General features: G+C 38.7%; 1 protein-coding gene, 1 long non-coding RNA gene and 1 other non-coding gene across 4 annotated transcripts; 2 read left to right on the top strand and 1 right to left on the bottom strand.

Moving 5' to 3' along the window:
* The first annotated feature begins 9,858 nt into the window (after positions 1–9,858).
* LOC144715612 (uncharacterized) lies at positions 9,859–10,629 on the top strand. The gene is made up of 2 exons (XR_013584668.1): positions 9,859–9,974; positions 10,068–10,629. It is a non-coding gene; the product is annotated as an uncharacterized LOC144715612 (long non-coding RNA).
* On the top strand, positions 10,387–10,611 carry LOC144715964 (small nucleolar RNA U3). Its single transcript, XR_013584788.1, has one exon. It is a non-coding gene; the product is annotated as a small nucleolar RNA U3 (small nucleolar RNA).
* Positions 10,630–14,470: 3,841 nt separating the features above from the next.
* On the bottom strand, positions 14,471–16,437 carry LOC144715416 (uncharacterized). Of its 2 annotated transcripts, XR_013584630.1 has the most exons (3): positions 15,986–16,437; positions 14,989–15,203; positions 14,471–14,908 (listed from the first exon to the last, which is right to left on the bottom strand). XR_013584630.1 is itself a non-coding variant. In XM_078590321.1 (2 exons), the coding sequence occupies exons 1-2, from the start codon at positions 16,234–16,236 to the stop codon at positions 15,065–15,067; spliced, it is 390 nt and encodes a 129-aa protein (XP_078446447.1). In that variant the 5' UTR covers positions 16,237–16,436; the 3' UTR covers positions 14,932–15,064. The 2 variants fall into 2 exon arrangements, 1 of the variants encoding a protein (XP_078446447.1); XM_078590321.1 differs by lacking the exon at positions 14,471–14,908 and having other exon boundaries at positions 14,932–15,203; positions 15,986–16,436.
* Between the last annotated feature and the right edge of the window lie 9,777 nt (positions 16,438–26,214).

Genomic DNA, 26,214 nt, shown 5'->3' with positions numbered 1-26,214 from the left:
GTAAGAAAATGACACGTACCCTATACTTGTTAAGAGAAATAGACGACTAGGATTAAATCTAGGACTTCGCATAGTTAGGATCAAACCTAGATGGTCAGGATTCAACCGTTTTACAGGAAAAAATATCCATTATATCTAACGGCTCAGCTTTGTTTTAATATAGCCGCTATACCTGTTATAACGGCTATGATTAAAACTTAAATTTTCTATATGTAGTATCGCATTACACTATAAATACTAACCAATTTAATTGTAATGAGCACAGATGAATACAACGATCTAATTCAAACTTGCTTCGGTCTCTCTCTCTCTCTCTCTCTCTCTCTCTCTCTCTCTCTTCTCTCTTCTTCTTCTTCTTTATTTCTGCAGAGATAATTCAATCCAAGAGTCGGTTCACTAGCTTTTGGGCATAATACAAGTAAAATATTTGTCATATTATGAAGCTTCTCTCAGCTTATCAATGCATTTAATTTCCCAAGCCAAAATTTGATTACACCAAGTCCCCTAGATATTCAGATATCGTCTCTCTGATTCTAATTTTCAATTATACTCATTCATATCAAATCAGGGTATAATAAACTCAAATGATCAGTTATAAAATAAGGAAATGATCTTGATCAATATAAGTCATCCATACATATCCAGATCTGAACGTAATGAAGGTCCAACAAAGTAATAGTATATGCTAACTATCCCAAGTTTATCGGTTTATCTAAATTAAAGTAGTTTGCTCAATTTGATAAACCAAGTTTTTATTTTCACTCTCTCTTAAGTAGATGGCAAACAGTTTCCTATGTTTATTTATGTATCTATATTTTTTTTATATATTTTAAATTTAAAAATGTAATGTCGGTATCTAAATATTAATTATATATCCACAGATCCATAGAGAGCTTGAATTCCTTGGAAATAACTTGTGGTTTAACATATAAGAATAAAGCTTTTCATGTATATATAAATTATTCCATGAAATTAATTAATCATAAAAGATATTAATTTAACATTGGCACATGAGATCTCTAATAGGATCCATTGATAAGATTATAGAGTTCACGAATCTGGAGTGTGATAAGATTCAAATTGAGCTTATTCAGTCTAATAGGCTTTATGCTAGGATTCAACTAGAAAATGTTGGGGTTTTCAAAGAACTAGCTTCTTTGGACATGCCTCAATGGAGATTTTAGGGTAATGGTGTAACTGAAAAGGTCATTGGATTTTGCATAGGAGGGAATATTTCGAGGAATATATTAAATAACTAATTAGAGGACCATAAAATATCATGAAACATATAAAATATTTTAACTTCCAGAATAGGTTTGGAATATATCTCCACCAAATTATAGATATTTGTATCTTACTGTAATTTTGAGCATACTTATGAAAAATCAAAACATTCTATTAAAGTAGGCCAAGGATACCCATATTAGAAAAATGGTTTTATCCATTATTCACCAAATGAAACTTTCCATCACTTTTCAAACAAAGTAACATACTTATTCTGTGCTTTTTTATTATTTAAGAACTGAATCACAAAGGACATGTTTAATCTTTAGATAATATATGTTAGGTTTATCCCAAAATAAAATTTTGATTCAGAATAAGTATTTCTCAAAGTTATTGGGTTTCTGGATCTCTAGTGACTAGGTAGTAGTTCATTATAAAAAAAATAAAATGGGGATGTGATAAATTTGACTAATAAAATGTAATTATTTGGAAAATACTCCAGAAGATAACTATGAGACTGTAAATTCCAGAAAGGAGACAGATTTCCCACTCCATTTATTATGCACAATCTGATGGCGACCACGACAACGCACCAATACCGGATGTGCCTCCACCTTCTCACGAGACGTCCCCCATCATGACACGTAACCAACGCCAACTTCAGAACCGTCCTTTGACGTGGCAAGTCGCCAACGTCGATTAATATTAGGTTTTTTAAAAATTTACAGTTATCTTATTTTCTCTTTCCTCCAATGCCAATACATAGGTCAATGTTGTAAGAAAGACTTGGTGAATTTCTTCTTCTAAAAACAAGTTTGCCCTAGCCATCTCTCGTGGAGCCGTCGCCGTCGCCGCTGCCTCTTGCCGCCGCCACAGCCATTGAGAGAATGCCACCTGTCCTCCTATGCCCGCGCACACTGCCAACTGCCCGCGCCTGCTGCGCGCACGTCCACGCGCGCCGGCCACACACACACCTGCCTGCTCGCACTGACAACACGCACAACCACCCGCCCACGCAGACGCCCGCCCACGCGGACGCCCGCCCACGCGGCCGCCCGCCCACACGGCCGCCCGCCCACGCAGCCTCCGCATTCAGTACCCTGGGGCTTCAGATCCTCGTTCTGCAAGTGCACGCCCCGAACCCCGCAAGGGGCCGACTCCCCCCTTGACCCCCGCCAACTGACTGCGTAGTTGGATCCGCGACACCCTATCGAAGCGCACGCCACTCGCCCCCCACCAACGATGCGTCAAGAATTGCCCGCATTGCCACGACGCATTGCTCTAGTGTCGAGGTAATTCTACCCTCTTTGGTGTTGGGGTTCTTGCTCCAGTGTTCCTCGATTGTTTTTCCACTGTTGACGGATTAGTTGATCAGGCTTTTGAATCTTCCCATGATTAGTTAATTAGGCATTTTTGAATCTTCTCGAGATCGACCGTTTGATTTATTGAATTGTCGCTTGCTTAACCACGGTGGTTGAAAGACAGTACTGATAAGCCTAAAAATGCACGTAAAGATGTCGTTGATTTTGGATTTAGACTTATACAATAAAATTTATAATTTCCCTTAATCACTAAATATAGAATACAGAGCAAGTAAGGGGTCGAACCACAGGGAGGCAACAAATGAGAATTTTTATCCAATTTCAATGAATTAACTCAAAGATGATTTAATTTTGCAATTAATAAATCTTAATTATCCTTAATAATATTCTTTAATTAATAAAATTAAGTAAAACTTAATTTTAATTTTTAATATTTAGGTCAGAAAATTCAAGATATGAATATTTTAATTTTAATCTCATATTAATTCAGATTATTAATTTCCCAATTATTGAAAAAAAAATTAAAACAATTTTTATGAATTAAAATTGGGAATTAAATAATCAAGTAAGGGATTTTTAATTTGGACTTCAAGATAGATGAATTTTCGATTCAAATTTTATATTTAGGTTTTTTATATATTAAATTAAATTCCTAAACAATAAAAACCGAAATATACAGAGAGAAACTAAACAAATTAACCTAGAGAGAGAAAGTGAAGAATTTGGGAAAAAGATGAAATCCGACCCTAAATAAAAAATCTAATGATGCAGAAATATTCTAAATTGATTTATAATTAAGTATCAAAAATCAGATCTTGAATTGGAATCAAAATGAAGTGCTAATTTCATTCAAAATAAACTTCTAGGGCATGTACATTTCGCCCATGCCTTGGCGTTTTAGAATCGTTCAAGAAGATGATTTAAATACAAATCAGAGACTTACAAATTTGAGTTCAGAAGAAAGATCTGTCGACTTCAAGAATCCCTCCTGTGTCCTTCCTGGCCAATTTCTTGGGGAGAGCCTCCAAAAGTCATTTTCGCCCATTTCTGGACCTCTATTTAAAGATCCAACCGTCCAGATTGCAGAGGGAGAAAGGACGAACCTACACTCAAAATTTCAGCCAATCAGACGTCTAGATCTCAAGATATCGTCATTTTACTATAGATTAATCTAGGCCGTTGGATTTAATTTATCTGTCCTCCAATAAGTTAGGAAAATGTCATTTTCTGATTGGTTGCCATATTCTTTCTCGTTTTCTGCTTCCTTGGATCGAATTCTGAGGCTTCGTTGTCCGCGTCCAAGGCGCGCAATCATTGGATGATGATTACAGCCTTTAAATGATTCAAAAATGATCCATGTCGTCTCGTCAGCGCCTAAAAAAACCAAATACAGAGAAAGGTAAGCTTACCCCCTTTTAGTCACGTTTTACGGCGTTGATTTCCGCGTGCATTTAATGCACGCGGCAAATTGACGCCGTAAAGCGTCGACTTTATTTTTTTTTTCAAAAAAAAAGAATGTCGGTTAGCGTGTGCATTTAATGCACGCGCTAACGACCTTAAATATATATATATATCTATATGTATAAGTGTTACACGTGTGTCGGTTAGCGTGTGCATTAAATGCACGCGCCTAACCGCCCACGTGCAAAACTTTATGCATGTCGGTTGCCGCGTGCATTTAATGCACGCGGCTAACCGACATTTTATTAAAAAAATAAAATCTACCTTTTCGCCGACTTTCCTGTTTATTTATTTATTATTATTATTATTTTCATATGTATAAAAATGCATCCACGTGTTTGCCCGAATTTCAGGCAAATGACGCGGATGCCCCTTGATATATATATATATATATATATATATATATATATATATATATATATATATATATATAAATGCTAAATAAATGATAAAAAATCATTTATTGGGTAAATATTGGTCAGAAAAATATATAAAAATATGGAAAAATTCCAGAAAAACTAGAAAACCCTTACCAAGCTTTAGCCAAGTATTTAGAGCCCTGTAAAAAATATCTCTTCACTAAAATGAGGTTAAATTCCATGTAATAAATGATAAAAAATCAGAAATAATAATAAAATGAAAGTGTAAGTGATTTATCTTTATTTTAATATGATAACATGCAAATATAGTCATTAAACTACATAAATATAATGTAAAATTCATCAATTAATTATGTTGATTTGAAAGTTATCAAGTACTCCCGCCCTCAATCAAGGAAATGAGCTGCACCATCAGCATTTACACCGGATTTAAATCTTTGAATTTGATCGTGTGAATTGTGGTCTGATTTATCCTACCCTAGTCAAGCTAGTCTGCCCTACCCGGTCAGTCCCATCATCCTGCATCACCTATCATCTTGCATCACCTATTATCCTATATCAATTTGGTATCAGAGCCTAACCTATGTCAGCCTACCCACTCCGCATTTGTAGACATCGTCCATCTTCATTTCATTTGCATGCATCTACATTCAGGCAAATTCGTCGTCGCCGGAATGACTGATCCTTCCCTAGGTAACCGTGAGGCCTCTATCTCTATCCAAGATTCTTCTCGACCTGCTCCACCATCCTCATCACGTGGGGATGCTGACCGCATGTTGGAGGTTGTCCAAAATGGTTTTCATGATGTAAACACACATCTAACCAACATGGACAGCCGCCTAACCAATTCTATTGATGCGGTTAGTGAGCAAACTCACCAGTTAGAAACTCGCGGTCGTGATAGGAATCACCATGGTCACGACGACCCATACCCACCTGAACCTAGACCTCGAGAGTACGATAGAAATCATCTAGAAAATGATGATCCATATCGACCCAAGAATATATTCAGAGGTCGTAATCAGAATCGTCCTGAACGTGACGATGTGAATTTTCTCGAGGTTAGAACCCTAGGTCACGATAGGAATCATCGAGACGATCCCTATCAGCCTGAGAATAGAACCTTGGGTTGTGATAGGAATCATCCTATGCGGGATGATCACTACCCGCTTGAGGATAGACACCTAGGACAAGATAGAAATCATTTGCCCCGTGACGATTACTATCCACTTGAGGATAGGATCCCAGGTCATGATAGGAATCATCCACCGTAGAATGATCCCTATCTGCCTGAGGATAGACATCAAGGTTGAAATAGGAATCGTCCTGAACAGGACGATCCCTATCCTCCCAAGGATCGGACACAACCTTGTGATCACCATCGTCCAGATCACAACAATCATTGGCAACAGATTCAAAGGAGTGTCAAAGTTGATGTCCCGTATTATGAGGGATCTAGAGACCCTAAGGAATATCTTCATTGGGAATCCAAGATAAATACTTACTTCAAATGGTTTGATATGCTTGAGTGGCAAAAAGTTCAATATGCCGAAATGAAATTAGGGGGTCAGGACAAAATCTTTTGGGAGAACCTTGAGTTTTCAATCTATAACTGACAAGAGACACCCATAGACATGTGGCCCCAAATGAAAGATATGCTGCGTGAGAAATATGTACATGTTGCTTATTTAGATAGTCTCTTGGATCAATGGCATAAGTTACAACAGGGTAGGTGCCCCGTATCGGGATACAACACCCAATTCAATGAATTTTATATGAGGTGTCGAGTTGAGGAGAACCCTCGCGTTGTCATATCCCCATTTAGAACCGGACTTAATCCTTATTTAAAGACAGAGTTACTTGTTCGAAAGGCTGCGACACTTGAGCAGGCATATCAGATTGTAGAGGATCTCAAACTCTTTCAAACTCTTTACAATAACCCTATCATTAGTGGCCGACCTGCTTTATTAATTGCAAAATTAAATCATCTTTGAGTTAATTCATTGAAATTGGATAAAAATTCTCATTTGTTGCCTCCCTGTGGTTCGACCCCTTACTTGCTCTGTATTCTATATTTAGTGATTAAGGGAAATTATAAATTTTATTGTATAAGTCTAAATCCAAAATCAACGACATCTTTACGTGCATTTTTAGGCTTATCAGTACTGTCTTTCAACCACCGTGGTTAAGCAAGCGACAATTCAATAAATCAAACGGTCGATCTCGAGAAGATTCAAAAATGCCTAATTAACTAATCATGGGAAGATTCAAAAGCCTGATCAACTAATCCGTCAACAGTGGAAAAACAATCGAGGAACACTGGAGCAAGAACCCCAACACCAAAGAGGGTAGAATTACCTCGACACTAGAGCAATGCGTCGTGGCAATGCGGGCAATTCTTGACGCATCGTTGGTGGGGGGCGAGTGGCGTGCGCTTCGATAGGGTGTCGCGGATCCAACTACGCAGTCAGTTGGCGGGGGTCAAGGGGGGAGTCGGCCCCTTGCGGGGTTCGGGGCGTGCACTTGCAGAACGAGGATCTGAAGCCCCAGGGTACTGAGTGCGGAGGCTGCGTGGGCGGGCGGCCGTGTGGCGGCGGCGCGGCGGGCGCGTCCGCGTGGGCGGGCGTCTGCGTGGGCGGGTGGTTGTGCGTGTTGTCAGTGCGAGCAGGCAGGTGTGTGTGTGGCCGGCGCGCGTGGACGTGCGCGCAGCAGGCGCGGGCAGTTGGCAGTGTGCGCGGGCATAGGAGGACAGGTGGCATTCTCTCAATGGCTGTGGCAGCGGCAAGAGGCAGCGGCGACGGCGACGGCTCCACGAGAGATGGCTAGGGCAAACTTGTTTTTAGAAGAAGAAATTCACCAAGTCTTTCTTACAACATTGACCTATGTATTGGCATTGGAGGAAAGAGAAAATAAGATAACTGTAAATTTTTAAAAAACCTAATATTAATCGACGTTGGCGACTTGCCACGTCAAAGGACGGTTCTGAAGTTGGCGTTGGTTACGTGTCATGATGGGGGACGTCTCGTGAGAAGGTGGAGGCACATCCGGTATTGGTGCGTTGTCGTGGTCGCCATCAGATTGTGCATAATAAATGGAGTGGGAAATCTGTCTCCTTTCTGGAATTTACAGTCTCATAGTTATCTTCTGGAGTATTTTCCAAATAATTACCTTTTATTAGTCAAGTTTATCACATCCCCTTTTTATTTTTTTTATAATGAACTACTACCTAGTCACTAGAGATCCAGAAACCCAATAACTTTGAGAAATACTTATTCTGAATCAAAATTTTATTTTGGGATAAACCTAACATATATTATCTAAAGATTAAACATGTCCTTTGTGATTCAGTTCTTAAATAATAAAAAAGCACAGAATAAGTATGTTACTTTGTTTGAAAAGTGATGGAAAGTTTCATTTGGTGAATAATGGATAAAACCATTTTTCTAATATGGGTATCCTTGGCCTACTTTAATAGAATGTTTTGATTTTTCATAAGTATGCTCAAAATTACAGTAAGATACAAATATCTATAATTTGGTGGAGATATATTCCAAACCTATTCTGGAAGTTAAAATATTTTATATGTTTGGCGCATATTTTATGGTCCTCTAATTAGTTATTTAATATATTCTTCGAAATATTTCCTCCTATGCAAAATCCAATGACCTTTTCAGTTACACCATTACCCTAAAATCTCCATTGAGGCATGTCCAAAGAAGCTAGTTCTTTGAAAACCCCAACATTTTCTAGTTGAATCCTAGCATAAAGCCTATTAGACTGAATAAGCTCAATTTGAATCTTATCACACTCCAGATTCGTGAACTCTATAATCTTATCAATGGATCCTATTAGAGATCTCATGTGCCAATGTTAAATTAATATCTTTTATGATTAATTAATTTCATGGAATAATTTATATATACATGAAAAGCTTTATTCTTATATGTTAAACCACAAGTTATTTCCAAGGAATTCAAGCTCTCTATGGATCTGTGGATATATAATTAATATTTAGATACCGACATTACATTTTTAAATTTAAAATATATAAAAAAAATATAGATACATAAATAAACATAGGAAACTGTTTGCCATCTACTTAAGAGAGAGTGAAAATAAAAACTTGGTTTATCAAATTGAGCAAACTACTTTAATTTAGATAAACCGATAAACTTGGGATAGTTAGCATATACTATTACTTTGTTGGACCTTCATTACGTTCAGATCTGGATATGTATGGATGACTTATATTGATCAAGATCATTTCCTTATTTTATAACTGATCATTTGAGTTTATTATACCCTGATTTGATATGAATGAGTATAATTGAAAATTAGAATCAGAGAGACGATATCTGAATATCTAGGGACTTGGTGTAATCAAATTTTGGCTTGGGAAATTAAATGCATTGATAAGCTGAGAGAAGCTTCATAATATGACAAATATTTTACTTGTATTATGCCCAAAAGCTAGTGAACCGACTCTTGGATTGAATTATCTCTGCAGAAATAAAGAAGAAGAAGAAGAGAGAAGAGAGAGAGAGAGAGAGAGAGAGAGAGAGAGAGAGACCGAAGCAAGTTTGAATTAGATCGTTGTATTCATCTGTGCTCATTACAATTAAATTGGTTAGTATTTATAGTGTAATGCGATACTACATATAGAAAATTTAAGTTTTAATCATAGCCGTTATAACAGGTATAGCGGCTATATTAAAACAAAGCTGAGCCGTTAGATATAATGGATATTTTTTCCTGTAAAACGGTTGAATCCTGACCATCTAGGTTTGATCCTAACTATGCGAAGTCCTAGATTTAATCCTAGTCGTCTATTTCTCTTAACAAGTATAGGGTACGTGTCATTTTCTTACTAGCTAATCTTTTTAAGATTCCTATCTATCTGGCTGTTGCTGATTCATGCAGATGGCCTAGCTGGCGGTTGACTCTGAGTTGGCTGACTCCTCAATACGAGAGAGAGAGAGAGAGAGAGAGACAGAGAGATGAGAGAGAGCGGGGAGAGAGGACAGAGAGAGAGAGAGAGAGAGAGAGAGAGAGGGAGAGAGAGAGGGAGAGAGAGAGGTAGAGACAGAAAGGGAGAGGGAGAGAGAGGTAGAGACAGAAAGGGAGAGGGAGAGAGAGGTAGAGACAGAAAGGGAGAGGGAGAGAGAGGGAGAGACAGAAAGGGAGAGGGAGAGAGAGGGAGAGAGAGAGAGGGAGAGGGAGAGAGAGAGAGGGAGAGAGAGGTAGAGACAGAAAGGGAGAGGGAGAGAGAGGTAGAGACAGAAAGGGAGAGGGAGAGAGAGAGAGGGAGAGAGAGGGAGAGAGAGAGAGAGAGAGGGAGAGAGAGGGAGAGAGAGAGAGGGAGAGGGAGAGAGAGAGAGGGAGAGAGAGAGAGAGAAAGAGAGAGGTAGAGACAGAAAGAGAGAGAGGTAGAGACAGAGAGAGAGAGAGAGGTAGAGACAGAGAGAGAGAGAGAGAGAGGTAGAGATTCAGTCGAAGCAAAGGCGTCAACTCCAAGAACATAAGAAGGCGGGAGCGGCTCATCAAAGAACAAGCCTGCCGTTTAAATCTATCATCTCCGATAACAACCGTAAGATCCGTCCCCTTTGAATTTAATCCGCTGAACTGGTCTAAACTTCTCTCTCCAACGCTTCTTATGTTATTCTACTATGATTTCGAGCAGAATCAGATTCAGAAAGCTCCATACAAACTCCGGGGAGGTCCTTCTCTGAGGAGGAGGAGACGTCGGAGAAGACGCCGAACGAGCTCTCAGAGGAGCTGGTTCCGATATTTGACGGAACAGGACAATAAGACGACGGGAGATGGTATTTTATTCCTCGACGAGCGGCGAAAAGGACGGGCCGTCGTATTTGTTGGACTACCATTACCGTATGGATTACTATGGAGCGTGGGGCGGGTGGGAGGGTCCGGTCTTAAATATCCCATATGGGAAAATCTAAAATAGCAACAGCGTATATATTTGAGAGGCGTCGTTACTTAGTACGACCTTACTTGAACAGGATCTGTTCTATAGGCTCGTACAACTGTATCCTTTAGCACAAAGGAGACAGACCACCAAGTCTGGTTGATGAGACGTGATCTCGTGGTCAGAGCGTGAGTAGCGTCGCTCTGCGGCTCGCGCCAGCGGCCGCGACGATGCAGATGATCGTTCCTCGGCCCGCCTTTGCCGGCGTGCTCGGGACGACCGCGGGATTGTTTGACAGACTCCTCCCTCTCTTTCTTTTTATCCTTTTTATTCTTTTTTTTTGTTTCCCCACTGACTTGCTCCTCCTTTCTTTCAGAAGTGCAATCCCCTTGTCCACCTTAATGAGAATTGGACAAATTGTGAATTAATAATGAGAATGCTACTCACATCCATACATCAATCCGATCCATATCCCTCCATCAATCCAAATCCATCCATATCAATATAGCAACGTCCAATTTATCCATCATCTCTTTGATATCTCTTAATCTCTGTCGTTTAAAACATATTATTATATATCACCTTCTCATGCCCCATAATCCTCTCTGTTTCTTTGCCTGTAAAATAGTCTTTCTCATCCCCTAATCAAAATTAAAATTCATTCATTTCTTAATCACCCTTTCCAATCATCTAAGATTACTTCCCACATCAATACAGTGAAGTACATCCCAAGTTTGGTTGTGAGAACAAATAAAAAGATTAGAGAGGGTATTCTGCCATAATAACCTCTAGGAAGTTGTTTAATGTTGAAACAATAAAACTATGAGATATTTACGCATTAATCCAAATGAGGAAAGTAGACATGGAAAGGAAATAATGCTGAAAGTTATACTATCATTAATTATAAACATCGTTTCGGTCACTTCATTGAACATATTGTGTGATTTAAAATTAAAAATTTAATACTAAATTGGAAAACTTTGCGTAATTGAGCATAAAGGATATTTCTAATACATATATTGAATTCAGATACAATAATAGGCAACATAAAATATTGGCATGATCTTTTTTAATTTGTAGGAGGAAATAATTGGATACTTATTTTGATGGATTGGGATGGGTTGAACTTTATTCCTTGACATTTAATCACATGTTTGTCTCACTAGATTGTGCTGGAATAACATTGAAAAAATTGATGTTTAAAAATTATTTGATACCAGTATCTTATTTATGTGATCTTAAATTGGCATTCGTTCCGACATCTTGTTGGGTAAAAGTGAGTGATTTAATTGAACTAGCTTATGTTGAGGTCGAACGATGCTGAAATATTTTTTACTGATTTAACTTAAATTAAAACCATAATTATTCCTCATAATTTCTTTCAAGAATGATTAGGAATCTGTTAGCGATTTTGGTTTTGTAAGGTATTCGTAATCACAAACAACATACTAGTTTCCATAGTAATTTCATGTATTTTATGTGCTTATTGTCACTAAAAATATCATAAATCCATGTTACTGAGGATTAAAATGATTTATTACATTTTTAGGATGAATTTATAAGTTTTCTATATTTTATGGCATTTTAACCTAATTTTCTGACATAACCTTCATAAAGAAAATAAATTTACAAGTCAGAAAATATAAATGTAGATGTAATTGAACCTTCCTAAGGGTTTACTATATTTTTAGAATGATATTACGACTTGTTTGGATTATATGGAAAATTTTATGGAATTTTCTGATGTTAATTTCATAAAAGAACATAATTTTAAAAGTAAAAAATATAATTATGAATTTATTTAGATATTTTTAATGAAGTTGTCGACTTTTTCAACTCCTCTAATTGTGTTCCACACAAGTAATCTGCCACATAAGTTGGAGGAGAGAAAAAATTGGATGGCTCAGATTGTGGGAATCCTATATTTTGAAAGAGGGAAAGTCACCCCGAGGAAACCCTAAAAATAAAATCTACTACCAAATTGAAAGGAAATTTTCTAACGAGCTAGAAGGAGGTGGGGCCTGAAACTTTGAGGGTCTATAAATAGGATCCCCATCTTGGATCTATAAATATAAACCCCATCCTTTTAAGAAAGGGACCCTTGAATTTTTTTTACTAATTAAGATCAATGAAGTCATCTGCTCATTCAAAATCTTGTTTGGGTCCATTCTTCTACTCTAAGAGCAACGGAATGAAGGAGCGACGTTCAGATCAAGAGACATCACAGCCAGCAGGGTATCCCTTCCATCCATTCCACTCCACTCTATTCACGATCGTCAACCATCATCCGGTGCTCCCAAGGCATCGACAAAGATACTTAACTTAGAGCTAATTATTATTTTTACTATCAATTATATTAAAAATCTCAAAATTATTCTATCAAATTTGAATAAATTAGGTTAAATAGGACAATATTTTCTAATCATCTCAGGCTTATTTTTTAATTTAATTTCACCATTTTTATTTTAGCAAGTTAGGTTTAATTACTAAAATTAATGTTCAAAAAGCAAAAACTAGAAATTAAAGCTAAATTTCACTTATTCAATACCTGCGCTCTGTGGATTTGACCCGTACTCGCCATATGCTCGTAAGGAAAATCATAAATTTTATTGGATAAAGTAGGTGCCTTAAACTAGATGTCATTCCAAAAATATAATCTCTAACCCTAATTTGTGGTTCATCAGGTATGTGGAGGAGAAGTCAATCCTATTTGTAGAAAATTGAAATTGAAAGGATGGGATGTGCATTCTATCTGGCTCTGTGTATGATTTTGTGTACTTGTGTACATATTATTTTAGCTAATTATTATGTAACTAGAATACAAAGAAGATATGATGAATAAGGTTAACTATGGCGTCTCAGAAACATAAATAAAATTATTGAAAATATACCTCGAACCCTAAACCCCATTTCTTTGGTTTTCGGATCTTTCAAACAATTGATTATTTGTGATAGTTCCCTAAACCTATAATTAAAAATAGTTGGATGTACTAAGTGGCCTTAGTATCGAGTAGAGAATACAAACACCTCCTTGAGAATCTACCTCTTAACTTAGTGTCACATGGTCAAATCCCGAGCTAGGTCTCTTGCTCGAATTTGGTGTGTGCCGGCCTCAGTGCTCGGAGCAAAACACTGAGCAGCCTTGATCTCTTGCAGCGGAAGCTTTGTAAATGCTTAAGATCGCATATAAGGGGTTAGAGGAGATGGTGGGGACTCAGCCCTGTCAAGGAATAGGGTCATTGCATTAATATCATAAAAGAGTACATCATCATGGGGACCATTACATAGGGGAAGACGAGAGGTGATACAACGAACGAGACGAGGCGCCTCGTGTTTGGGTAGTGTCGCCGCACCGCCTCGAAGCCGCTGCTCCGCGCACGCGGCCGCTATGCCGCTACACTAGTGCCCCGGGTCGGGCGCCGCGCACCCGCGGGCGTGGCGATCACACATGCCACCCCTGCCTTGGCGATCACACATGCCACCAGCACCCGTGCCAACACCATCGCGCGCAGACTGCGCGATGCTGCCGCATTCGACGCCCCCAAGCTGGGCGCTACACGCCCATCACTACCCACGGGAACGCTACGCGCCCTCTGTGCCATCTCAGCACTCTCAGCGCGCCACATGCCTTAGTCTCCTAGCGGGATGTCTCCCAGCCCCGCGCCCCGCACGCGCAATGCGCGCGCTGCCCACGCGGCCGCTGCGCGGCACCCCGGACAACTCCGCGCGCTGCACCTGCGGCACGCCGCCCGGCTTGCGCGTCCCGCACCCGCGCGCAGCACTTCCCGCTAACGCGCGGCGCTTAGTGCTCGCACTTAGCATTGGCACCCGCGCGTGGCGCTTGGCACTAGCGCGCGACGCTTGGTGCACGTGCGCACACGCCTATCAGCCCGCGCGTCCAGCATGCGCAGACCGTACCTGATCCGTCCCGCCTTGGGCGTGGACGGGCACGTGCACCGTCTGTAGTGTATCACCATGTATAGGGGCAATGGCCTGAAAGATCAGGTATTTGGGTATCGCCACCCATAATGACTTAGTCCTTTAATGTCATGAGCCGAAAAGGCGGACACGCCCTCCCAATAAGGACGCAGGCCTCTGGGCAGGGAATGCCGCCTAGTTAGGGGCCTAACACTTAGCTATATCTACACAAGAAAAATTCCTTCACACCAAAATAAAATTCAGTCATAATCTAAGTTTAAGCCTAATGCAATGCTCTCTTGGGGACATTTCTCCAAATATAGGAACCAGCACAAACATAAGACTATCAGTCTACGTAAACTAGCACACATCAGATGGAATACTATTGAATTTTCTGGGAATTGTATGAAGTTATTTACTTAATTTTTTTGGCATCTTCTCCTCCTTTTCCTTCTGCAACTTCTTCTCCTTCTCCTCCTGCTTCTTCTTCTCCTCCTCCTGCTTCTTCTTCTTCTCTCCTCCTCTTCCTTCTGCTTCTTCTTCTCCTTCTCCTTCTCCTCATTCTACTTCTTCTTCCTCCTATTATTCTTCATTTCATTCTTCTTGTCCGCCTCTCCTTTATCTCCCTCTGAAAAGGCACCCAGCTCTTTTCGATTGCCTCTGTTCAATTTATGATACATCTGAAAGCAAAAAACATGGATCATAGAAAAAAATGTTTTCGTGGGCCTAACTCCAGCTTTAGATAGGGTTCTTAGCGTACATTCACAGATCATACTCATGAGCAGGGAAGGGAGGGAATAGCTTGGCCCACTTGTTGAAAGACAAAAACAGCCACTTCACTTGTCAATCTGGCCTACCTTGCCAAGCCCATTACAGTTGGGGCAAACGATTTGGGCCTGGTCTTTGCGAGCCGCATTGGCCCGGAGAGTCACTCCAGACTTCCGAATGAACCCGGCACCGTCACACTCTGGGCACCTAAGAAAACAGGCCCAATAACATATGGATACAGCCCATTAACAGGTCAAAAAAGATAAAAATAAAGACAGTAAAATGGCAGATAAAGCACTTGGCAAATCGTAAAAAGGGATATAATTCAATGAATCCAATGAGGCACGACTTTAGGAGCGAAGAAGCGACGGAGCCGCATAAAACAATTCATCTGTATTCTTCAATCGGAAACTTTAGGAGTGAGCAAGTTTAAGCACAATTTTATGAGAAGTGAGTTAATGACCTGGAGTGAGGAAGACGGTTGAAATGTACTTTTTCACATTCAACAAATCCTCAATGTTTTGGAAGGCGCGACTTTACGAGCAGAAGCAAGTTGATGAATGGAACAGTGACAAATGACGGATGAAATGTTCTTTTTCGTATAAAACATATAATCAACATTCTGCAAGGCACGACTTTAGGAGAAGAAGCGAGTTTACGAGCCAGAGCAACGACGGATGACGGACGAACTATTTTTTTGTTCTCATAAAATAATTCATCATTATTCGGCCCCTGAGACTTTAGGAGCACGCAAGGCACGAGCGACTTCAGGAGCAGAAGTGAGTTTACGAGCAGGAGCAATGAGGGACGGCAGATGAGATCATGCGTTCCGTCCCTTACCCATTTACCCTCGTTCAATTGTGCTCTAAGTTCCGTTCCGTTCCGTTCCACAGAAAGGAACGGCAGGTCTAAGTGACGGATGACTGCCCAGAACGCCGTTCCGTTCGTGGTGTTCAGTCATCCGTCGTCCGTCCACGAGAGTGACTTACAGGTCCTTGCGAGAGAAGAGGATGGGAAAGGCAGTGCCGACGAGAGCTACGGCGATGGCGCCGGCGATCAAGTACGTCGTTCCCTCTGCCGACACGTCGCCCACTGCAGCTACCACAGCCGTCGATCTCGCCCTCCTCTGCTTCCACAGCCCAGGAACTCTCACGGCCTTCTCCGCCGCTCCACTTCCCCCCACTCTTCCTCTGCCGCTTTGGAACGTCAGCGACGTCAACTGTGCAGCTGTGCAAGCCATTCTTCCCTCCCTTCTTCTCTCCTCTCTTCCTATATCGTCTTCTCTCTCTCGTCTTCTTCCTTCTTCTCTCCTTTCTTCTTGTACCTTCTTCTCTCCACTCTTCTTATCTCTTCTTCTTTCCTCTCTTCTTATCTCTTCTTCTCTCCTCTCTTCTTCAGTCTTCTCCTCTTCTATCTTCTACTATGTTTGCTATTTCTCTCTTGTGTTGGGTTTTGTTGTAGGATAGGGGATACGTCAGGGAAAATCTTGAAAGTCTGGGGAGATAAGGAGCTTCGGTGGAAGAATGTGGACCGCTGGAGATGACGAGGGGCTTATATTGGCTGGATGTGAGAATTGACTTGCTTATCTGAAACTTGGAAGCTCTGTGGGCTGTCTGGGCCTACCTCTTGCCCCTAGTTTATTGCTTTTCACAGATGAGAGAGAGCGAGGGAGAGAAAGAAACCTAAGAGTTTTCAGGGGGAAAATAGGAAAAGGAATAATTAATTTCTCGGAATTTCTACAAATAATAAATGCATTTCAAGAGAAGGTAAGTAGTCTTCCGTACTTTCTATCCCTAGTATATTGCTTCCCACAGAAGAGAGAGAGAGTGAGGGAGAGAAAAGAAACCTCAGAGTTTTCAGGGGGAAACTAGGAAAAGGAATAATTAATTTCTGAGAATTTCGACACATAATGAATGCATTTCAAGAGAAGGTAAGAAGTCTTCCATACTTTCTATCCCTAGTATATTGCTTCCCACAGATGAGAGAGAGAGAGTGAGGGAGAGATAAGAAACCTCAGAGTTTTCAGGGGAAAATAGGAAAAGGTATAATGAATTGCTCAGAGTTTCTGCACATAATAAATGCATTTAAAGAGGAGGTAAGCTGTCTTCCGTACTTTCTATCCCTAGTATATTGCTTCCCACATATGAGAGAGAGAGAGAGAGAGAGTGAGTGAGGGAGATAAAAGAAACCTCAGAGTTTTCAGGGGTAAATAGGAAAAGGTATAATGAATTTCTCAGAATTTCTGCACATAATAAATTCATTTCAAGAGGAGGTAAGCAGTCTCACAATCTTATTGTTCGATTTAAAACAATAGTAGTACGCTTATAATGATTTCCCCAATGGTGACATAAATGCGTCTGGAGATATGACATACAGACGGAGTTATAGAGTCTTATACTGACTATGTAAAATAACAATATTATGAGATATAATGGGATATTTCCAATAATAAGATTGAATGTTAAGTTGTGGCTAATGAATATCTCAACTTAGAGCTTTGTTACAGGAAATCCTAAATGGACTGGTCACACATGGTCAATGTATTTTGACTTAGATATATTATTGTTGAGCCATAATAACGTATTCAAACCATCTCTAGAACCCAAATAATTGATAAGTCTCCCTAATATAAAACACACAAAGGTAGTAATCACCTGCATTGCTAAGAAGAAATGAACTTTTAAAAGATATATGAACAGGTAAAACCTTTGTTTGGCGCTAAGACTTCCAAGGCATTATGTTTGTAAGGCATCTATTATTGGCCAATGCTTTAGATCAATCTGGTTTAATTTGATCAATTGAATGATCATATCAACACCAATACGTATCACTTAGTGTATGTTGAGTAAGTAATTTGAAACTATCTCCAAAACAATAATTTCTCATCAAAACCCATCCACAATATAATAAAAAATTATGTCTCGTTTACCTTGGAATATCTATTAAATATTTGGAGAAAAAATTAATAAAATTTTGTTGTTATTTGCTTCATTTAAGAAGGGCATTTTATGAAGTTAATAACTAGATTATAGTAGCTTGTGCTGGTATCATAAAACTCATCATTTGCCAACCTAAGTGCAAAGGGTCATGAAAGGTGTTTAAAAAATGCTTGATCTCTCCTTTGGATGGAAAATTATTTATTATCATTTTAAAACCAAAAATAAAAAAATACAGTTAATGACACAATTTGGAATCATCATTCGCATAATTGGATGTCCACTGGTTCCCAACTATTGGTTTCACACAACATGTCACCTTCTGATTGGCTATAAACCAATGTTCAATGTTCTCTCTCTCAACTATTCTTTCACGTGAAAACTAATGTTCAATGCTCTCTCTATCTCTCTCTCTCTCTCTCATTGAACTTCATATTCCAGAAAACAAGCTCACAAGATATGATCCTGCATAATAAATACTTGCACAATATTTTTCAAAAAGAGATCCATTTCTAACATTATTCCATATCTTTGTGGATTATAATCCATGTGATAGTGTTTTTGGGTCTGAAAATTCAAGAGAACCTCATTGTTATTTATTATTAGATATTTCATTATTTTTTGTGTAGTCCAAACTAGCATGAAAGCAGATCGGAGTTAAAGTAACTCTCAGAAATAAAAGAAGAAGAAAATATTAAAGACTTATTGGGAATTTTTTTCCTGAAGTAAAAGCCTTTTATTGCTTATCACTCATTTGAAGATTCAATGATTTCCTTTTTGTTCTTTATTCTCTGACATTTTAATAAAAATATATTATTTTAATATTCCTATGTTTTTTTGCACTCTAAAAATGCCAAATAAAGAATTAAAACATGAAAAAAATAAAATATTCATCATTTTCCCCTGAATTTGACAGTAAAGGAACTTCTGGAACATGTATGAAATACTCAGATAATGGCATCTAAGAATAAGGAAGAGATGGAGAAGAAATTATGCAAGGAAAATAAATAGTAAATGAGTACTTTTGGAGAAGAGTACTACGTATTTTTATTTAATTCAGATTTAGGCTAAAATAATATAGAAGATGTTTTATTAAACTAAGAAATAACTCAATATTGAATATCTGAGATAAGTATCAAGATAAAGAGCATGTGGAATGTAACTAGGAGGCTTGAGATGTATGCACTAATGGGTGGTCTTTAGTGACCTGATAAAATTTTCAATGACCTAAGTGAGGGTGATTGAGGAAGCTTGATTGGATATGTTGGAAAAAAGTGAATGATTTCGCCTCCTTTTATTTGACTTGTGTTCAACTCAAGTAGTGAATCCTATTCATTTGTAACTCCAAAAAAGAAAAAGTTTGATAAATAATGTAACGTTGAAAGGAGATGTATTTTTCGTGAGCAAATAAAATGAAAATTTCTTGGATCACAAGTGAGATAAGAAGTAATTGAGAATGAAGAAAACTAAATATCAAATATAAATCGAGAGAGAAATTTGAGTTGAGATAGAAACTGAGTGTCATTGAGTTGTCAGAATTCAAACTGACCAATGATTTAAAAGATCATTGTTTTTAATGTTAAGATCAGTTTTTTAACGTTAAGATCAGTTTTCAATGAAACTCCTGGTTAAATGGATATATTAAGTGGGAAAAAACTAAGACTAGGGGTGACTTTACCAATTTAGATTTACACTTTTTCTTTGTATATTATTTCAATGCTATCATCTTTGCATAAGTTCAAGTCCAAAGCAAAAATGAGAATGGAATAACTGATGGAAATATATGTGGTCGGCAAGCCAATCACACATTCCACATCTCGTTCGATGTTCATTGGTAAAACATATTCATTATAATGCATGTGTGATGCTTATAATGAAGTCCATGAATACATGATCGGACTTAGGGAATTATGATGAGATTGTAATATGGAGATCACTAGTCTTTAAGCATGTGTTCTAAACATTCCAATTAAATTTTTGTAGAAAAAATTAATAAAATGTTTTTGTTATTTACTTCATTTAAGAAGGGCATTTTATGAAGTTAATAACTAGATTATAGTAACTTTTCCTGATGTTATAAAACTCATCATTTGCCAACCTAAGTGCAAAGGGTCATGAAAGGTGTGTAAAAAATATTTGATCTCTCTTTTGGATAAAAAAATAATTATTATCATTTTAAAAACAAAAAGTAAAAACACAGATAATGACACCATTCGGAATTATCATTGGCATAATCGAATGTCCATTGATTCACAACTATTGGTTTTACTTTTGCACTTAGGTTGGCAAATGATGAGTTTTATAACATCAGGAAAATCTACTATAATCTAAGTATTAACTTCATAAAATGCCCTTATTAAATGAAGTAAATAACAACAACAACATTTTATTAATTTTTCTACAAAAATTTGGCTAAAAACCAAAATAAAAATGTATTTTTGGGGAATTATTTATTTTTTGACGTGAAAACTAATGTTCAATGCTCTCTGTCTTTGTCTCTGTCTCTCTCTCTCTCTCTCTCTCTCTCTCTCTTTTTGTCTCTCTCTCTCCCTCTCTCTCTCTCTATCTCTCCCTCTCTCTCTCTCCTTGATTCATATTCCAGAAAACAAGCTCAAAAGATATGATCCTGCAGAATAAAAAGACTTGCACAATGTTTTCCAAAAAAGTAAGCCATTTCTAACATTATTCCATATCTTTGTGGATTATAAATCCATGTGATAGTGTTTTTGGGTAGGAAAATTCAAAAGAACCTCATTGATTATCATTCAGTGATTTCCTTCTTGTTCTTTATTATCTGATATTGTAAGAAAAATATATTATTTGAATATTACTATGTTTTGTGTGCACTCTAAAAATGCCAAATAAAGAATTAAAATAAGACAAAATAAAATATCTATTATTTTCCCTGAATTTGACATTAAAGGTGATGGAAATATATGTGGCCGGTAAGCCAATCACACATTCCACATCTCATTCCATATTCATTAATAGAACATATTCATTATAGTGCACGTGTGATGCGTATAATGAAGTCCATGAATACATGATCCGACCTAGTGAATTATGATGAGATCGTAATATGGAGATCACTAGTCTTTAAGCATGTGTTCTAAACATTCCTATTCAAAGGATACGCGAGAAGTACATCAAAGTATATGGATAGAATAGCACTATCTAGCCTCACTCATATGATGAGTATGGGCGGTCCCGTAGCCATTAGTGTGGCGACACTATGGATAGATAGTGGGTGCTATTTAGTGGAAAGAGTTCACTGAATTGATCCATACGAATCCCTGAATGGTATTTTACCGAATTGTCAATCAGGTTGATTCATGTCACGGTTGTGTAAGTGGTCCTTAGACCTGAGACACCAAAGACGTCTTGTGGACGGACGGTTGTACTTTGGCTATGGCCAACGAGTCTCTAATCATGGGATTCTAAAAGGTCTTAGTTCGGGTGCATCAAGAAGTACACGAAGGCGATTGAGTGGTCAAGATGGGATCGTCCACCCTCGGTATAAGAGGTGATAGCTCGAGGAAGATGATGCGATGAAGTCCTTGGCCAAGGCAGTGAAATATCGGAGAAGAGTTCTCCGATGATTTCCGAATGCATCAGTACTAACTCGGATGACTGATTAGGGTTTGACAGTTGACCATACCCTGAGTCGTCCAAGGAGCGTCAAGTGGATGAGGGATTATACATACACGGTAACTGATGATGAACAGGTTCCATGAGTGAGTCGACACACACTCCTTTGTATCTTCTAGGACACGAGGTGTAGCTTGGCACCCCACGTGTCGGAGTCTCAACCTATCAATTGGGTTAAATCGATCCGACGTTAATTATTCTATATGATGATATAGTTAATTAATTTGAAAGGCCAATAAAGGTTATTGGGCCACTGGAGTCGTTAACTAGACTGATACATGGTCCTAGAGGGTCACACGCAAATGGTCTTTTGGACGTTGGAAGATATACTTAAGTTTTGGGGGTTATTATGAAAAATACCCACTTAGTATAAATAGGGGAAGGCCCTGAACGAAATTCACCCAGGACAGACTTGTTAAGGGGCATGTTCCCTTCTTCTCCACTCTCCCCACACCCCCTCTCCATCCCTGATGTGATCAGGACGACGTAACTACGCCAACGGAGAAAGAACGGGGCTCGTCAACGAGAAGGAGGAGATCCGACGGGTCGAGGACCGCGTGGATATGTCTAGAGGCTGCACACTTGAGCAGCTCGACTCGTCTCGCTCTGGGATCGAAGAAATCACGGCTGCGATCCGTGAAAAGGTACTTCGTTCAATATTTTTTGTCGATGCCATTCGATTTGCAAAAGACTTCCGCTGCGCATCGTTTTGTATTGTTCATCCAGATCAAGGCCTCTAGAACCCAACAAAAGGAACTTCTGAAACATGTATGAAATACTCAGATAATATCATATAAGAATGAGGAAGAGATGGAGAGGAAATTCTGCAAGGAAAATAAATAGTAAATGAGTACTTTTGGAGAAGAGTATTATGTATTTCTATTTAATTCAGATTTAGGCTAAAATATTACAAGATGATGTTTTAATAAACTAAGAAATAACTCAATATTGAATATCTGAGATAAGTATCAAGATAGAGAGCATATGGAATAAAACTAGGAGGCTTGAGATGTGTATGCACTAACAGGTGGTCTTTAGTGACCTGAGAAAGTTTAAATGACCTAAGTGAGGGTAAGCAAGAGGGTGATTGAGGAAGCTTGATTGGGAGCTATGGCGGACAAAAGTGAATGAGTTTGCCTCCTTTTATTAGACTTGTATTCAACTTAATTAGTGAATCTTATTCATTTATAACTCCAAAAAAAAAAAAAAAAAGTTTGATAACTACTGTAACATTCTAATAATATGTATCTCTATTGAGATGAGAAGTAATTGAGAATGAAATAAACTAAAGATCAAATATAAATTGAGAGAGAAATTTGAGTTGAGATAGAAACTGAGTGTCATTGAGTTGTCAGAATTCAAACTGACCAAGGATTTAAAAGATCATTTTTTAATGTTAAGATCAGTTTTCAATCAAACACTTGATTAAATGGATATATAAATTGGGAAACAATGAAGACCGGGTTGACTTCACCAATTTTGACTTACACTCTTTATTTGTATATTATTTATATGCTATCATCTTTGCATAAGTTCAAGTCTGAATAAAAAAGGAGAACGCAATAACTAAAATATGAACTTGGCGGTGAAATAAGGATGAGAATAACCCACCAATATTCATTGAATCCAATCACACATCCACCTCCCATTCATCGTTCATTAATATGTGTATTTATTATAGTGTACGTGTGATTCTTAAAATGAAGTCCAAGAATGCATGCTCCAACTAAGTGAATAATTATGAGACCATAACACATTGATCACTAGTCTTTAAGCATGTATTCTAAATATTTCTATTCGAAGGGTACTCAAGAAGGACATCAAAGTATTCAGATAAAATAACACTATCTAGTCTTACTCATATAAGTGCGGAGACACTAAGGATAGATCGTGTGCGCTCTTTAGCCAAAAGAGTTCTCTAAATTGATCCATAAAAATCCCTGAATGGCATTATACCAAATAATTGATCAGGTTGATTCACATCACATTGTACTAGTGGTCCTTACTTTTGACTATGGCCTACAAGTTCCTAATCATGGAACTCTAAAAAATCTTTGTTTGGGTGAAGCAATAAGTTCTCAAGCCAATTGATTGGTCAAAATGAGATTTCCCACCCTTGGTATAAGAAGAGATAGCTCAAGGGTGGCCTTTGCCCACCCTTGGCAAAGGCCGTGGAATATCAGATAAGAAATTATCTAATGATTCCCAAATGCATTAGTGGGACAATTAATTGTACCCTAAGTCATCCGAGGAGCGTCCAAAGGATGAGATACTATATGGACATGGTAATTGATGATAGATGGTTTCCATTAGTGAATTGATACATAATCCTTTGTCTTTTCTAGAGAAAGAGGTGCAACTTGGCACCCCATCGGTAGGAGACTCAACCTATTGATGGGGTTAAATTAATCGGTCATTAATTAATCTATACGATGATATATTTAATTAAGTTTTTAGGCCATTAAAGGTTATTTGGCCATTAAATAAACTAATACATCAGCCTAGAGAGTTACACGCAATTGGTATTTTGGACATTAGAAGGCATACTAAAAGTTTGGTGGTTCATGAAAAATACCCATTTAGTATAAATAAGAGAAGGCCTTGAAAAAATTCACCCAACTAGAATTTTTAGGGCCCTTCTCTGTCTTCTCCCTTCTCTACTTGTATCCACTCCATTCATGATGCGATCAAGACATCTTAGTGACAGAACATGAACGAGGTTCATCAATGTGAGTGAGGAGATTTAACAGGACAGCAATTTAGGGACACAACTAGAGGATGCACACTTGAAAAACTTGACACATTTCAATCAAGGTTCTAAGAAACCACAGATGTAATATGTGCGTAGCTGATTTGATCAATCGATTTGTAGATGTTGTTTCAAACTGTTCCAAGTCTTCTGCTTCAAGAATCACTAGACTTTACTCGAAATCAACGTCATACAACCCAACACATACAGTATTTATCTTTTTTGAGTTCCTAGTCGACCCCTCTTTGGTATACTTTCAATGTCAAAACAAACCAAATTTTCATCATGATCTACGATAAAATTTATCAAAACTAAAAACTAAATTATGTTTCATACATCAATATTACAAATTATCGTATTTATTATTTTAAAACATTTAAAATAATTATTTTAATGAATTTAAATTTTCCAATGCACTAAAAGAAATCAGGTGACATAAAGCTTCTAGCAATGTAGAAATATCCTTCATTTTTTAAATTTAGAACTTTTCTCCTCTATTAAAAACTCTTAACTAAAGGGATGTCATCTAAATATCAATTAATCTAAAGTAATTATTCTCTAAAAGTATGTATCAATATGCATGACGTACATGTAAATGTTGTTAAAAAATAGTAGAATTTATGAGACATATTTCCCAAAGCGCAAAGATGGTTGAAAATCATTAGAAGGAAAAAGGTCTATTAAAAGCGTACATTAAAAATAAGTAATAAAATAAAAATCGAAAGGAATACCAAAAGTAGTTTTTCTCAAAATGAAAATTTATAAATGATATAAAATTATCCAAAAAGACTTCATCATATTCCATACTAATACATCAGGTTAAAGAAGGATTTTATGAACATTTTCTCCACCATTATGTTAGACATTTTGATGCATTAAAAGGCATATCTCTGGAAAAATATTCAGACTCATGTATGTTTCTAAATATATATTGATGCAAGACAACTAGGGGAAGACGACTGTGGGGAATGGGTTGGATAACGACGTGGGAAAGATACAGGGCAGGTTTGGATGGATTGGATAAAACAGACCACAGAATCCACACGATCAAATTCGAAACTTAAAAACTGATGAGATACCGGTGGTGTAGCCCTGTTCCTCGTCGAGGGCGGGAGTACTGTCTTCAACCATTGTGACGATGCCGAAGCACCAAATCCAATACTCGAATTCGTGTCACGAGGGAAACTCGCGATAAAGAGAATTTTAAGGGCATTCCAAATCAAATCAAATCTGTCGGCAGTGGAGAATTCTCTCAGAACACTGGACGAAGAACACGTCGATACCAAAGAGATCAGGCGTACCTCGGCACCATAGTGCATGAAGAGGTTGCCGGGAATTCTGTTCGTGATGAGACTGGGCGATTCCGGGCGTTGAATGGCCCATAGGACGAGAGGGTCTAGGCATTCTGGGCGTTGTACGGCCCTGGTAGAAAGCGTGACGGATGAGTGCGGACACGAACAGGACTGGCGTGCACAGGCACCTGTATGGATGATGCGCCTTGGGCGGCCCTAGGCGGGTGGCCTTGGGCGGCCTTGGGCGGGTGGCTTGGGCTGTCCGGGATGGCAGCCTTGGGAGGCCTAGGGCGGGCTGCCTTGGGCGGCCCTGGGCGGGCTGCCTTGGGTTGTTTGGGCGGCAGCCTTGGCAGCCTAGGGCGGGCTGCCTTGGGCGGCATGGGGCGATCCTGGGCGGCAGCCTTGGGCGGCTTAGGGCGGACTGCTTTGGGCAGTCTGGGGCGGGAAGAAAGTGGTGGAGAGAAGAGAGACAAGAGGGAAGGAGAGAAAGCGAGAGATGGAGAGGGGGAAAAGGAAGGGAAGGCGGCCGGCGACGCGAGGCGGCGATGGCGGCGGCGGTAGGGGTGGAGAAGGGTAGGGGAGGCTGGGCAGTC

This window comes from Wolffia australiana, chromosome 19 (genome assembly GCF_029677425.1).
Source record: "Wolffia australiana isolate 7733 chromosome 19, ASM2967742v1".
In the NCBI taxonomy this organism is placed as follows: domain Eukaryota; kingdom Viridiplantae; phylum Streptophyta; class Magnoliopsida; order Alismatales; family Araceae; genus Wolffia; species Wolffia australiana.
Note: the sequence above shows the minus strand (reverse complement) of the source record. Positions and strands in the feature narration are given on the sequence as shown.

Excerpts from the sequence above, each read along its gene's own strand:
- LOC144715416 (XM_078590321.1), bottom strand. The coding sequence starts at position 16,236 with ATGGCTTGCACAGCTGCACAGTTGACGTCGCTGACGTTCCAAAGCGGC. Across the intron at positions 15,204-15,985 it reads CTCTTCTCTCGCAAGGACCT|GTGCCCAGAGTGTGACGGTG; the intron begins GTAAGTCACTCT and ends CTGTTTTCTTAG.